General features: G+C 32.3%; 2 protein-coding genes and 1 pseudogene across 4 annotated transcripts; all 3 read right to left on the bottom strand.

The window, feature by feature from the left end:
* Positions 1–434: 434 nt before the first annotated feature.
* LOC117915378 (stearoyl-[acyl-carrier-protein] 9-desaturase, chloroplastic-like) lies at positions 435–7,577 on the bottom strand. 3 transcript variants are annotated; one of them, XM_034830946.1, is made up of 4 exons: positions 7,426–7,577; positions 1,892–1,942; positions 1,222–1,720; positions 435–1,126 (listed from the first exon to the last, which is right to left on the bottom strand). In XM_034830946.1, exons 1-4 carry the CDS (start codon positions 7,497–7,499, stop codon positions 566–568), a joined length of 1,185 nt encoding a protein of 394 aa, XP_034686837.1. In that variant the 5' UTR covers positions 7,500–7,577; the 3' UTR covers positions 435–565. The 3 variants fall into 3 exon arrangements, with proteins under 3 accessions (XP_034686837.1, XP_034686838.1, XP_034686836.1); XM_034830947.1 differs by lacking the exon at positions 1,892–1,942 and having other exon boundaries at positions 7,387–7,576; XM_034830945.1 differs by lacking the exon at positions 7,426–7,577 and having other exon boundaries at positions 1,892–2,065.
* Positions 7,578–8,779: 1,202 nt separating this feature from the next.
* Positions 8,780–9,991, bottom strand: LOC117915380 (annotated as a pseudogene).
* A 2,014-nt stretch (positions 9,992–12,005) lies between these two features.
* On the bottom strand, positions 12,006–14,544 carry LOC117915379 (stearoyl-[acyl-carrier-protein] 9-desaturase, chloroplastic-like). Its single transcript, XM_034830949.1, has 3 exons — positions 13,406–14,544; positions 12,739–13,237; positions 12,006–12,642 (listed from the first exon to the last, which is right to left on the bottom strand). Exons 1-3 carry the CDS (start codon positions 13,507–13,509, stop codon positions 12,100–12,102), a joined length of 1,146 nt encoding a protein of 381 aa, XP_034686840.1. The 5' UTR covers positions 13,510–14,544; the 3' UTR covers positions 12,006–12,099.
* Between the last annotated feature and the right edge of the window lie 1,620 nt (positions 14,545–16,164).

Here is a 16,164-nt window from a genome sequence, read left to right as displayed (position 1 = left end):
AAATCAAATTTTTTTAGTATGAATTTAGGAAATTGCTGTTAGAAAATAAAAAAAAAATTGATAAAATTTAAATCTTTATTTTCTGTCGGCAAAACAAATTTAGAATGAAATTGACATGAAAAAAAACAAGATAGGAGGTGACACCTATCCGTAAGAAATTGATGTAAGAGATAGTTTGAATATTACACGGCCCCTTCACTCTCCACTTTTCAGAAGCATATGAAGCAGTAGAATTATTTCAAGCCTTGGAAGAACCACAAAATGCCAAATGGCTTCTAGTAGTCCAAGCTTTTCTTTCTGGTGTCAGCGGCAAATTTGACAAACTCTTTGGTGATAATATAATTAATTAATTGTGTTGATATTTTGATGATTAGACAGTGGCCATCAAAGCTAGGTGGTGTCTGGGCAGCTTTGCATATGGCTAGAGAAAGTCATACCATACCATACCATATAATTAAATTTTAACTTTGGAAATTTAAAACAAAACGTACATAGATGGCTTACACTTGTATATTACAGGATAGATCTTTGAGGACACGACCAATCTTTGTCTTCCATTTTGCACTCAGAGCCTCACTTCTCTATCCAAAATCCAACTGAAAGGAATGGTGGGTGCTTGCTTAGCTTTTTCTTGAGCTCTCTCCTCCAGCTTTCTCAATCTTTGAGCTAACCCACAAACGTAATCCTGAGCTTTTCGCCCCTCACTAGAAAGCCCAGTTAGCTTTTCCACGTTCCATCTCTCCACAAAGAATTCTAAGACATCAACATAGTCCTTGGCAGTATACACACCAAGCCTCTGAGCAACTGCTGAGAAGTGCTCAAAAAGGTTTTCATCACATCCATCATACATCAAGAGGCCCGGCATGGTGATTTTCTTCCTCATCCTGTCTTCAAAAGCCAAAACAGTTCCATTGGGATCAATCTCAAAGAGCTTTTCCACTATCTTGGTGTAGGCAGTTTCATGGCGCTTCTCATCTGAGGCTATTATGCCACATATTTGAGCCAAGCTCTTGTCCCCATGTTGATTGGCGAGCCTGGCAGTACTGCCATGGGATATGAAGGTTGCCCTTTCTTGAAATGAAGTATAGATGCAGCCAAGGTAGGGACTGTTATCATTCTGAGCATCCTATGAAAAGATGGAGAAGAAGAACTTGAGTTCAAGAACTAGTGAAGATTGTGATTGACTCAGAAAAAAAAAAAAGCATGTAGCAAGAATCTCACCATTCCAGCCCCAATCAAATACTGAATCGTCTTCTCGATTTGTTTCATGTCTACTCTTCCAGACAGATAGAGATACTTATTAAGAAGGTCACCGTGCCTGTTCTCTTCAGCGGTCCATGCCCTTGTCCAAGTTGCCCATGAGCTGGGGCTTGCCCCTGTTTCATCACGAATTCCATCAGTGATATTGATCTGTGTTTGGTAAGTTGGAAGGGCTTCTTCAGTGATCATATGTCCAACCAAAACCACAAAGTAGTCATCTGGGGTCCCCTTAGCTCTCTCCTGTAGCTCCTTGACTCGCTCATGAAATCCATCAGATGCAGGATCAGGCAGAAAATCCTGAGGTTGCCAACATTTCTCAACTGGCTTCAGGTGAATTAAAACGTTCTCCTCAACCCAATTCTCCATGGATTTGAAAATCTCAATCTTGTGTGGTGGCATTGAGTGGGTTACTTGCACCTTGCGAGGAGAGCTAGAAGTCTTCTTTGTATTCTTAATCTCCCTACATTAAACAGAAGAAATTTGGATTAGGTACTTACAATTCGGATCCGTCTTTTCACAAGGGTTAGACACTACTGGTTAGGATGAAACAATGAACATAGGCACTAGCCATTTTCTACTAGATGGTATGAACATTCCGTAAACTTTTGTAAGAAGTGAAGAACACACTCACCTGGACACAGAGCGGTGCATGGAGGCCATGGAGAATTTGGGAGATGTATGATAACCCATTTGCAGGAAAGTAAAAGAAAGCAAGGGAGTGAAATTGAGTGCCATTTTCTGGCTTCACTTCCGTGTAATCTGGACGAGAGACTTGGATGCTAAATATATATATATATATAGAAATGGATGTTCTTGGGTGGATTTAGACATATGGAAAGGCATCTTGGAGGAGAAAACCCCATAAAAGCAAGTTGTTTAGATAAAAACCCTTGAAAACCTATTATGCTTCCTTGATGAGTTTTGGGGCAAAATCGTCCATTTATAGAAAAATATATAAGGTTTAGAAATATTTGATTAAAAGGGATGGAATAATCCCCAAATCGAAATCTAACCCTTCTCATGTTTTTTTTATGGAAAAATAACTCATTTTTTACATAAATGCATTTTTCTATTTTAAGTATTTACATAAAGAAATTATTATTTTTACAAGAAAATAATGAAGGTATTTTTGTCCAAATGATGCCAAAAAAATGATGGGAGGTTAAATTTCAAATTTTGGATTTTGAGTGACCCTTTTAATCAAGTAACCCGGTTTTAAAATATTTGGTTAAAAGTGATGAAATAATCCCCAAATTAGAAATCTAACCCTAAGGTTTAATTTCTTTGCAAAACTTATATTCAAACTAACTCTTATATTGCCACATAGGAATCATGTTATAAAAAATATTTTTTTTTTTCAAAATTTTAGTTAAAGCCTCAATTGTCAATTGAGGTTTTAATTATTATTTTTTTACTTTAAAATTTAATTAAAAAATATTAAATTAAAAATTATTGTTAAAATTAAAAATATATACTTAAATAATAAAAAATTTATATATATAAACTTAAGGATCTAGTTTAATAAACATAAACTGGTAAATATAATAATAAATTAATATTTTATTTTTCAATAAATTTATAAACTTAAAATAATAAATTTACATAACATATAAATAAGATATAAAATTATATAATTTATTAATTTATTATTTTTTAAGATATAAAATTATATAATTTATTAATTTAAGTTATATCACATGTAGCACCTGCCATAGTTAGGAAGTGGCATTTTTTTTTCCCACTATATAAATATTTAATGGGTATTTTTTGTGACTTTGATGAAACTACTAAAAATTATATTTTCTAGTATACTTTTTCTAATTAATTTCATTAACTAATTTTGAAATCTATTGTGTGTCTACAAATAATAGTCTAAACATATGTTTTAAAATAATAAAAAATCTATATATGAAAACTTAATAGTATACTATTATTTTAATAAAAATAAATTTATCAAAATACAAATAAATTAATATCTTAAAAATACAACAAATTAAATATCTTAAATTAATAATTATATAATTTTATATCTTATTTATATGTCATATAACTTTATTATTTTAAGTTTATTAATTTATTGATAAATAAAATATTTATGTATTATTATATTTATCAATTTATTTTTATTGAAGTTATATTAGATCTTTTAAGTTTAAATATATAATTTTTTATTATTGAAGTATATATTTTTAATTTCAGCAATAATTTGTAGTTTAATATTTTAATTAAATTTTAAACTTAAAAAAAAAAAAAATTCAATTGAAGCCTCAATAGTCTCACTTACAAATTACGGTTTTAGTTAAAAAAAAAAAAAAATGAAGTCCCAATTGATAATTGAGGTTTCAACTTAAATTTTGAAAAAAAAATATATCTTTTATGGCATGACTCTTATATGGCAATGAAGCGGACAGTTTGAACATAAGTTTTACGAAGGGGTTATACCTTATATTTTTATTTTATAAAAGGATTATTTTGCCCCAAAACTCAACTTGCTTGTTTATTGACGTTTTAATCAAATTCTATGCATATTTTCTTTCTCTTAATTCAGCCCAATCCTGAAAAATCCTTCTTTTTAATTGCTAATATACTAATGCTATGCATATTTTAACAAAATTATTTTCTCTGAAATGTGTAGTTAGAAAACATTATTCTATTCTAAAGAATCAAAAACTGTTTTCAAGAATCATTGCTAAATATGTTCCTAAATTCAAGAAGAAGAAAAAAAATAATTTTCGAACTTTAAAATTACTGCTACAAAACAATTCACTATGTTTTAATTCCTTTTAAAATTACTACTAAACAGGCTCCAAACACTTTTAATAGTACTCTAATAAATTCCACCATCACCAATATTCAACTACCATCCACTCCATGTTTTGTCTTCGTCTCCATCAAGGCCCTTTTTTACTCCTCTAGAGTAAAAAGGCTTTGCTACTTTACCACCATCACCATGCTCAACACTAAAGATAGATAACGTGTGTCTATGTTACGATAATAGACATTTGTTTATTTTTTCGAATATTATATGATATGTTTATTTATTATATGATATGAAACTAGTGTAGGGTTGATGTTGCTTTTTATTTTTATTTAAAAAAAAAAAAAACCCCTTAGAGATGAATTAAGGCAGATATGAAAGTATAAGGTAATTTTTATAATTTATGAGAGTAATTATTGAAGTAGTTGAAGCTTGTATAAATAAGATTTGTTGACATATAGTTGGTCATTTTTCATGAATTATTGAAATTGGCATGTGGCATAAGACTTTATTGTTGGGATTAGTTCCATTTATTAACATTCAAGACTCAACAATAAACTTTGGCTTGGAAAGCCACGTATGAGGTTGTATTAATTGAGTGGAGGTTGATGCATTAAAAGAATATTAACATATGACTTCAATAATTAAGTCGATACCAACTAAGTTGGATATGACTTAATATGAGTTAATATGACTTAAATATTATTTAGATGGACTTCTTCAATTTTATTTTTAGAAACAAAAATAATATTAATTTTGACATACGATTTAAAAACCTATTTGATAATGATTTTAAGAAGCGTTTTTAATATTTCTAATATTTGAAAATTTTTATCATAAATGTTATACTATAAATGCTTTTTACAATCACTCTTAAACGCACTTTAAGAATTTTTAGAGACTTATTTTAAAAATAAGATAGTTTTTAAAAAAATGTAGAAATTTTAAAAGTGATTTTTTAAAAACATAAGATTTTACTTTTCATGTAAGAGCTCTTATTTTAAAAATAAAAATTGAAAATGTGTTCAAAAACAATTAATAAGTTAATTTCAATCATTAAAAATATTTGATAAAATGGCATAATATTGCAATTTAAAGCTAAATATAACTTTAAATAATAAGTTAAAATAAATATTTTTTTTCTAAATCCTAACTATTGTTCACTGAGTTTGTTCTTGTATCTTCTCCCCACATTTCTTTCTCATAATCTCATAAATTGGTTTTTTGATTAATACATTAATTATAATTTAATTAGAGATTAAACTTATTGACTTTATTTATTGGTTTTTTTTTTTCAGGACTCACTTAAACCCATTTCAAATTATTATTAAGTTTGAATTGAACACATATTTTTAAGCTTAAATGACATGATAATTAGCTAAAATGGAAGAAGGATAAAAGAGTAAGAAAAAATTGTTATTGATTTAAAAAAAAAGAAATTTTAATAATTTACTTATTTTTTTATATTTTTTTAGAATAATTAAATAATTTGAGAAGACATAAGTTTTAATTGATTTTTTTTTCATATTTTTCATAATAAATCAAACATGAAAAAATAATTTTTTTAAACATTTTTTGAGTTTGTCAAACATCTAATTTCTATAAGAAAGTATTTTCAAATATTAAAAAACGTTTTTAACACTCTAAAATCACTATCAAACAAACCCAATATAACTTATAACATTGCTATCACCGTCATCAAAACATTTCTAATTCCTTAAAGTCAATTTTGAGTCCAATAGGTCATTTTAGAGTGATTTTAATAAAGTTAAAAGTGTTTTTGAATATTTGAAAACATGTTTTTACAAAATTAGATGTTTGCAATTTTTTAAAAAATATAAAAAATCACTCAAAATATTATTTCAATTTTTCTTTTTATGTAATCATTTTTAAATGACAATATTGATATTTTAAAAGCTTTAATAAACATAAATAACTTTTTTGTATTAGATAAAATAAAAGTTAAAACATAGCTTCTATAAAAAGCAATATTTTTCTACCTTTTATATTAAGCTTTTTTTTTTAAAAAAAAAATGCTTTTATTGAATTGAAAAATAATTGGCTTTTCAAAAGTCCATTTAAATAAGGTTTAAGTGATTTTTTTATTTTTAAGAATTAATTAGTTAAAAAATATGAAATAATCCCAAATTTATGAATCTAATTATTCTTATATTTTTATTTGAAAAATAACTCATTATTGACATAAATGTATTTTATTATTTTAAATATTTCATGTAGGTTTTAAAAGAAATAATTATTTTTACAAGAAAATAGGGAGGACATTTTTGTCGAAATAAAACAAAAAAAAATGATGTTTTTTTGGAATTATAGGTGGGTGGGAGGCTTGAGTGTAAAAAAATAAGAACTTATTTGAAAATTATTTTTTATAACAGTTTTATGTTCTCAAAAAAAAAAAAACTTTGAGAATCAAAAAATTATTTTTTATTTTTTATTCTTAAAAATAAAAAATATGATATTGTTAAATAGCATCTTTTAATTCTTATTTCAGTCTTTTTAAATAAAGTACTAAATTAAAAATTATTTTTAAAACATATTTAAAAACATTAAAAATATGCTAAAAATATTTCAAACTCCCAAACTTTTGTTTTACAAATCATCGTAAAACAATTTTAAAATATTATTCTAAAAAATTATGTTTTCAAAACCATTGTTGAAGGATGTTTTTGGAAACGACACTTTATTTTTCTAAGAAATGATTTTTAAAATATGCTTGTAATATATATTTATGGATACAAGGTTGGGAACTTTTGTTTAATGCCTTCCCAGAGAATAAGCAAAGAAAATCATTTTTTTATATTTGAATTTTCAAAAAAAAAAAAAAAAATGTTTGCCGTTATAGTTGGGCCTAGCCCACTTTCATACGTACGGCCCAATTCACAGACCTCCATCTAAAGTGCAGTATAGTTGTTTTGACTTTTTTGGATCATCTCCCAAGCATTAGTCTCAGATTCTCTGTGTTTGTTTTTCTATCATTTTCTTGGAAACCAATCATAGGGTTGCCGTAGCCAATTATCAGAGCGAGAGCGTTGATTATCATCGAATGACGCAATTACTTGCATTGAAGGTTGGCGATGTACAAATCAGCGAACTTCCTCTATTCTCCCAACCCTTTTGGTTGCCGAGAAAGTATAGGAAACCGAAAAAAGAAAAAAAAGAAAAAAAAAGATTCATGTGGTCAATTTGGCTGTTTGGCTGCTATTCATGTTGGTTGTGCCTTAAAAATGATGCATACTTTTGGCCTTTGCTTCCTCCTGTTTTCAATGAACATCGGTAAGATCTATCCACTCATAGAATATTTTGAGAATCAAATGAATTTTTAAAGGAACATTTCGACGAAAGACACTCACTCGGAGGCAGAGGTGATGGTGGAAGCGATGGAGACGTTGGAAGATCTGGGAGGGAGAGAAAGAGAAGGAAACTTCCCGGGTTGAAAGGTAAGGGGGTTTAGGTTGAGATTCATTTCTGGACTTTCACTTCCTCTGCTTTTTCTTAGGTTCAGTTTGCTACTTAGATGCTACATATACATGGATATAGGAATTGATGACATTCGATGAAACTGCCCCATTTCAAGAAATTCATTAATTAGAAAAGATATTGCAGAAGGGTTCAGGCACTGAGAAGTAAATTATGATCAGAAAACTTTCAGAGGAAAATTTTGGCGAAGTCCTATCTACGAATGCTGTAGGTCACTCGCTATCGTCTTTGCTTTTCCTATTACCGAATCGACCCTTCTTTGGGTCGGAGCAGAGCGCTAGCTTTTGGCTCTAAATTATGAACAGAAAACTTTTAGAGAAAAATTTTGGCTCATTCGCTGGGGCTACATTTGCATTTATTAAGGAGCCATAATTTCCTTCTCCACTACCACCCACGTGCTGAGCTCTCTAAGCCGCTTCCTAGATTGTAATATGTACTGTAAAGACCCATTTTAAATTGGGGTTACTGGTTTTATTTTGGGTATTTTTAGATAGGCCAAGTTTGGTAATTGTTGCTTGATTTTATTCCCAGATTTTTGCAATGACTCTTATGTATAAAGGGGCTGGTTCTTTTGGTAGGGATTATGAGAAGATTATCCAATAAAAAGTTCCATTTTTCTAGTCAATTTTGTGTCTTCTTTTTCCTGGCTGTTTCATTGGTATCAGAGCTACAACCTGGTATCAAGTAATGGCGGATGGAACTAGAGGATTCTGTAAAGTGATTGAAGGAGACCTCAGATCAACAATTGTCAGAGCTTTGATACCATCCACCATTACTTGGTGCCTGGTTGTCGTTTTGAAACCAATGAAACACAGCTAGGAAGAAGAAGACATATTGACTTAAAAAATAGAACTTTTTATTGGATGATCTTCTCATAATCCCTTGCAAAAGAATCAGTCCCTTTATACCTAAGAGTCATTGACTCAGCAAAAAATAAAAGCAAAGCAAAAATCACGGAACAAAATCAAGCAACAATTGCCAAACTTGGGCTTATTCAAAAATACCAAAAATAAAACCAGCAAAACGAGTTTAAAATGGGTTGTTAGATGTATAGTGTCCTATCATTTCCTTTTTGCTAAGGATACTTTTACCAATGTCCTATAGTGAAAAAAAAAAATGGCACTGCTCGAGTTTGTAGCATTCTAAGAAGTGAAATGAGATGAGATCGTGATTATTGAAATTGAGATAGAGAAACATAGATGCCTTACACTTGTATATTACTGGATAGATCTTTGAGAACACGACCTAGAAACTACATATAGTGACTCCATTTTGCCCTCAGAGCTTCACTTCTCTATCAAAAATCCAACTGAAAGGAATGGTGGGTGCTTGCTTTGCCTTTTCTTGAGCTCTCTCCTCCAGCTTTCTCAATATTTAAGCTAACCCACAAACATAATCCCGAGCATTTTTGCCCCTCACTAGAAAGCCCAGTTAGCTTGTCCACACTCCACCTCTCCACAAAGAATTCTAAGATATCAACATAGTCCTTAGCAGCATACACACCAAGCCACTGAGCAACTGCTAAGAAGTGTTCAAAAAGGTCGTCATCACAGCCATCATACATCAAGAGGCCCGGCATGGTGATTTTCTTCCTCATCCTGTCTGCAAAAGCCAAAACAGTTCCATTGGGATCAATCTCAAAGAGATTTTCCACTACCTTGGTGTAGGCAGTTTCATGGCGCTTCTCATCTGAGGCTATTATGCCACATACTTGAGCCAAGTTCTTCTCCCCATGTTGCTTAGTGAGCCTGGCAGTGTTGCCATGGGATATGAAGGTTGCCCTTTCTTGAAATGAAGTATAGATGAATAAAAGGTACAGATTGTTTTCCATCTGCCCATCCTATGAAAAGATGGAGAAAAAGAACTTGAGTTCAAGAACTAGTGAAGATTGTGACTGATAGAGAGATACCAAAAGCAGTCACTACATTGTGGTTTTGGAGATAAAACAGTAAAAAAGTATGCAGCAAGAATCTCACCATTCCAGCCCCAATCAAATACTGGATCGTCTTCTCGATGTGTTTCATGTCTACTCTTCCAGACAGATAGAGATACTTATTAAGAAGGTCACCGTGCCTGTTCTCTTCTGCAGTCCATGCCCTTGTCCAAGTTGCCCAAGAACTGGGGCTTGCACCTGGTTTCATCCCCAATTCCATCAATGATGTTGATCTGTGTTTGGTAAGTTGGAAGGGCTTCTTCAGTGATCATATCTCCAACCAAAATGACAAAGTAGCCATCCAGGATCCCCTTTGCCCTCTCCTTTACCTCCTCGACTCACTCATGAAATCCATCAGAAGCAGGATCGGGCAGAAAACCCTGAGGTTGCCAACATTTCTCAACTGGCTTCAAGTGAATTAAAACGTTCTCCTCAACCCAATTCTCCATGGATTTGAAAATCTCAATCTTGTGTAGTGGCATTGAGTGGGTTACTTGCACCTTGTGAGGAGAGCTAAAAGGCTTGTTTGGATTCTTAACCTCCCTACATTAAACAGAAGAAATTTGGATTTGGTACTTACAATTCAAATCCGTCTTTTTACAAGGGTTAGACACTGGTTAGGATGAAACAATGAACATAGGCACTTGTCATTTTCTTCTAAATGGTACGAACATACCGTAAACTTCTGTAAGTGAAGAACACACTCACCTGGACACAGAGCGGTGCATGGAGGCCATTTGCAGGAAAGTAAAAGAAAGCAAGGGATTCAAATTGAGAATCATTTTCTGACTTCACTTGTACTCTGGAAGAGAGACTTGGATGCTAAATATATAAGATAGTACTTATATATAGAAATGGATGTTCTTGGGATTCAATGAGACTGAAGTAAACTCATTAACTAGTGAAGAAGACCCCTTGGGTGGATTTAGACATATGGAAAAGCAACGTGGAGGAGAAAACCCTCATAAGAACAAGTAGTGTCTAGATAAAGCCAAAGCTTATTGGGATACATGTCTTTCCCTAAGAGCATTCATCGGTTCATTCAGATGCCTTAGACTTCATTACTAAGGAGTTTATTCGGTCCCCCAAACGATCTGTCATTCATTCAGTATACTAAGTAGCAACTAGGATATGCAGACTCCCTTGTGAAGGCCTAATGGAAGTGTTGGTGATTTCATCTCAAGATGGAGGGATCACCACTGTACAAAGCCGAGTCGATAGCTGCTAGACAGCAGAGATAGTACTGTAATGATGTACCGCTCATCTTGCTTCTTCATAGACGTTTTAATCAAATTCTATGCATATTTTCTTCTCTGAATTCAGCTCAGTCCTGGAAAATCCTTCTTTTTAATTGCTAATCTGCTACTGCTACTGCTACTGCTTAAAAATATTTTCTTCTTTTCAAATTATTTTCCATTATTCTTCTAGAAAATAATTTGAAAAGGCACAAGTTTTTAATTGATTTTTTTTTCATATTTTTCATAATAAATTAAACATAATAAAATAATTTTTTTTAACATTTTTAAGTTTGTCAAACATCTAATTTCTATAAGAATTTCAAAAAGTAAAAAATGCTTCTAACACTCTAAAATTACTATCAAATAAACTTTATAGAATATACAACATCACTACCATCATCATTGAAACACTTCTAATCCTCTCAAAATCAATTTTAATTCCAATAGTTCATTTTAGAGTGGTTTTAATAAAGTTAAAAGCGCTTTTGAATATTTGAAAGCTTTTTAAAAAAAAAAAAAATCACTCAAAATGTTATTTTAGAAATATTTTTATTTTATGTAATAGTTTATAAAAGAAAATCATCAAAGGTTTTTTTTTTTTTTCTTTTTAGGTGGAAATTAAAGTTGAACTGAAAGTCATCATTTTTAAATGACAATATTGATATTGTAAAAGCTTTATTAAACATAATTTTATTTTTATTTTTGTATTAGATAAAACATAACTTCTATAAAAAGCAATATTTTTTTACCTTTTATATCTAAACAAGGTATAAATGATTTTTTTTTTAATTTGAGAATTAATTAGTTAAAGGGGATAAAATGATCTTCAAATTTATGAATCTAACCCTTCTCATGGTTTTTACACACACACACACACACACATATATATATATATATATATATATATATATATATATATATATATATTCCGAAATCAATTTAAAAGAAGTTAAAAGCCCGTTTGATAACTATTTTCAAAAACTATTTTTGAAAACTAGTTTTTAATATTTTATAAAACAAAACGCTTGCTTGGGAATTAAAAGTGTTTTTATTAAATATATTTAAAAATATATATATATATATATATATATATATATATATATATATATATATAAGGTTTTATTTTTAATCATTCTTTATTCTTTATATTTGTATAGTTATTTTTTTAAACAATTTTTATAATATAAGTGAAAACAACTTAAAATAACTAAAAGATGTTTTTTGAAAATACCCTATTTTCTATTTTTAAGAACACAAAATAAAAAACAATTTTTTTGTTGCTATAAACATAAAAAATATATATAAAATAAAATAAAATAAATAGTGAATTGAATTATCACTAATTAATCTTCAAAATTGTGACTTTTCAATTCAACAAAACAAAATTTGAGCTCACTCAGAGTTTCACTTCTCTATCAGAGATCCCAACTGAAAGGAATGGTGGGTGCTTGCTGAGCCTTTTCTTGAGCTCTCTCCTCCAGCTTTCTCAATCTTTGAGCTAAACCACAAACATAATCCTGAGCTTTTCGCCCCTCACTAGAAAGCATAGTTAGCTTTTCCACATTCCATCTCTCCACAAAGAATTCTAAGATATCAACATAGTCCTTGGCAGTATACACACCAAGCCTCTGAGCAACTGCTGAGAAGTGTTCAAAAAGGTCGTCGTCACAGCCATCATACATCAAGAGGCCCGGCATGGTGATTTTTTTCCTCATCCTGTCTGCAAAAGCCAAAACAGTTCCATTGGGATCAATCTCAAAGAGCTTTTCCACTATCTTGGTGTAGGCAGTTTCATGGCGCTTCTCATCTGAGGCTATTATGCCACATATTTGAGCCAAGCTCTTATCCCCATGCTCCTTGGCAAGCCTTGCAGTGTTGCTATGCGATATGAAGGTTGCTCTTTCTTGAAATGAAGTATAGATGTAGCCAAGGTAGGGACTGTTATCGTTCTGAGCATCCTATGAAAAGATGGAGAAGAAGAACTTGAGTTCAAGACTAGTGAAGATTGTGACTGACTACAGAAAAAATAAAAAGGCATGTAGCAAGAATCTCACCATTCCAGCCCCAATCAAATACTGAATCGTCTTCTCGATTTGTTTCATGTCTACTCTTCCAGACAGATAGAGATACTTATTAAGAAGGTCACCGTGCCTGTTCTCTTCTGCAGTCCATGCCCTTGTCCAAGTTGCCCAAGAACTGGGGCTTGCACCTGTTTCATCCCGAATTCCATCAGTGATGTTGATCTGTGTTTGGTAAGTTGGAAGGGCTTCTTCGGTGATCATATCTCCAACCAAAACAACAAAGTAGTCATCCGGGGTCCCCTTAGCTCTCTCCTGTAGCTCCTTGACTCGCTCATGAAATCCATCAGATGCAGGATCAGGCAGAAAATCTTGAGGTTGCCAACATTTCTCAACTGGCTTCAGGTGAATTAAAACGTTCTCCTCAACCCAATTCTCCATGGATTTGAAAATCTCAATCTTGTGTGGTGGCATTGAGTGGGTTACTTGCACCTTGTGAGGAGAGCTAAAAGGCTTGTTTGGATTCTTAACCTCCCTACATTAAACAGAAGAAATTTGGATTTGGTATTTACAATTCAAATCCGTCTTTTTACAAGGGTTAGACACTGGTTAGGATGAAACGATGAACATAGGTACTTGTCATTTTCTACTAAATGGTATGAACATTCTGTAAACTTTTGTAAGAAGTGAAGAACACACTCACCTGAATACAGAGCAGTGCGTTGAGGCCATGGAGAATTTGGGAGATGAATGATAACCCATTTGCAGGAAAGTAAAAGAAAGCAAGGGATTCAAATCGAGAGCCATTTTCTGACCTTCTGGTCTGGACAAGAGGCTTGAATGCTATACATATTTAGATAGTCCTTATATATAGAATTGCATGTTCATGGGATTCAATCAGACTGTAGTAAACTCATAAACTAGTGAAAAAGACCCCTTGGGTGGATTTAGACATATGGAAAGCCAACTTGGAGGAGAAAACCCTCATAAGAGCAAGTTGTTCTTTAGATAAAAACCCTTGAAAGGCTATTATGCTTATGCTTCCTTGTTGCTACCTTAATCGAAAGTTCAATGTGATACATGTCTTTCCCTAGGAGCATTCATCAGTTCAAGATAGAGGGATGACCACAGTGGAAAGACAAGTTGGTAGCTGATAGACAGCAGAGATACTACTGTAATAATGTACTTCTCAACTTGCTTGTTTGTAGACGTTTCAATCAAATTCTATGCATATTTTCTTCTCTGAATTCAGCTCAGTCCTGGAAAATCTTTCTTTTTAATTGCTAATCTGCGACTGCTCAACCATACATTTATGATAATAATCACCTAACACTTCTCAACTACGATCCATCAATTGATAACATGACTTAAGAATGACCACTTGGCACATCCATCTAAAGCTCATTAGCCATGTCTAAGGATTCCAAAAACGGCTGTTAAGGTTTTAACCTCAGCCAATTTGATATATATTCTTGACTTACCTTCATTTTCCTCGCAACCACGCGGAGATGGTTGAGAAGAGGGTGAATGTGAAATGGGGTGTTGAAATTCTGGCCTAAAATAACTTGAGATAAATTGTTTATCAATTTGCTAACAATGCATGCTTTAAGTTGCCCTAGGTGCCACTTCCATGATTCGTAATATTTTTCTCTGTAAGACAACTCAAAAGGTGTTATACTTCCATGATTCATAATATTTTTCTCTGTAAGACAACTCAGAAGAAAAAGGAGACACACCAAAATTAGATAAGTTCATCACAGGAGGTCTTTCTGCATTATTTTGGCATTGTTTTATGAGTATAAGCCAAAAGAACAACAAATTCAATATTGAAAATATTGACCAAAAAAGGATGGGGGGGGCGCCTATGTATACAGGTTGTATACACAGAAACAAACCCCAACAAACCAAACACACCTTAACCAAAGAAAGACCACGAACAAAACACAGCAAAGTTAACCACAAAAAAGAGTATCAAGGAAAATCAACATAGAGGGGAAATTCAACTCCAAAGAATCCCTAGTCCACTCAAAAAGAGTCCGAAAGAAGAGATCCTTTAAACCCTGGTCGAAGAGATTTTCATCTTTGAAGGTTCTTCGATTATGCTCTTTCCAAACACACCAAAATAAACAAATGGGAGCTAAGCGCCACAATGCTCTAATCGTCTTTTGCAACCCCTTAACTTTCCATTGAAGAAGGAGATTTCTTATTGAATTTGGAAATACCCAAGTCACTCCAAAGAGGGCTAATAAAAAGGTCCAAAGCTCTCTTGTCTTGACGAAATGAATCAGAATGTGATCAACTAATTCTTCACTCTTTTTACATAAATTACATCTATTGACCATTTGTCATCCCTTTTTCATTAAGGTGTCTATAGTTAGGATCTTCCCCCAAATAGTTTCCAAAGTAAAAAAGCAAGTTTTGAGAGGAGCACAGGATCCCCAAACCACCTTCCCCATAAAAACAAAATTATTCTCCCCACTTAGAGAACAATAATAAGACTTGACATCTTCTTTCCAACATAAAGTGTCCTCACCTTCTTGTACTTTAAACAAGTCAAGAGAACCCAAAAAGTGGGTCACCTCCTCTACCCCCCAATCTTGGAAGGGTCTTCTAAAATGAACCTCCCAACACCCCCTTCATCCCCTTCTCTTTTCCAAGATTTTGCAACTGTAGCATTTTTATGGGAAGTTATCCTAAAAATAGTAAGGTAAACATCTTTTAGCTTGAAGTCCCCCGCCCACGTGTCCCACCAAAAGCTTGTATGACTACCATTTCCTATACAGATAGAAGTTCTAGCAATAAACTCTTCCCACTCTTTTTTAATGTCTTTTCAAAGGCTCATCCCAAAGGACTCCCTCCACACTCTAGTAGTCCAACCCCCCTCCACCTCCCCGAACATTCCACAAATGATCTTCCTCCACAAACTTTCACACTCAATAGAGAATCTCCATAGTCATTTGTCTAACAAAGCTTGATTGAGACTATACGGTCTTCTTATCCCCAAACCTCCAAAAAAATTTAAACTTACAAACATTTGACCATTTTACCAAGTAGATCTTGCTCCTATCTCCCAAATCTCCTCATAAAAAGTCTCTTTGAATTCTCTCTAATATAATTCTCACTTTTCTAGGAATAACTCTGACCATTTTACCAAGTAGATCTTACTCTTATCTCTCAAATCTCCCTATAAAAAGTCTCTTTGAATTCTCTCTAATCCAATTCTCACTTTTCTAGGAATAACAAAGAGAACAAAGAGGGACATAAAATAAATAGGGAGATTTGAAAGAATGCTCCTTAAAAGGACAAGTCTTCCTCCTTTGGAAAGGTAGTGTTTTTTCTACAGATAATGTCCTTTTAAAGCTCTCCTCAATAGAGTCCCAAACACCACAATGTTTTTTTCCTCTGCTTTCTCAACAACCAAACAGAAAATAAGGCCTGCTTTTTAGGCTATAGAAATCCAAA

This window comes from Vitis riparia, chromosome 5, assembly GCF_004353265.1.
Source record: "Vitis riparia cultivar Riparia Gloire de Montpellier isolate 1030 chromosome 5, EGFV_Vit.rip_1.0, whole genome shotgun sequence".
NCBI classification, from domain to species: domain Eukaryota; kingdom Viridiplantae; phylum Streptophyta; class Magnoliopsida; order Vitales; family Vitaceae; genus Vitis; species Vitis riparia.
This window is presented reverse-complemented; position numbering and strand designations above follow the sequence as displayed.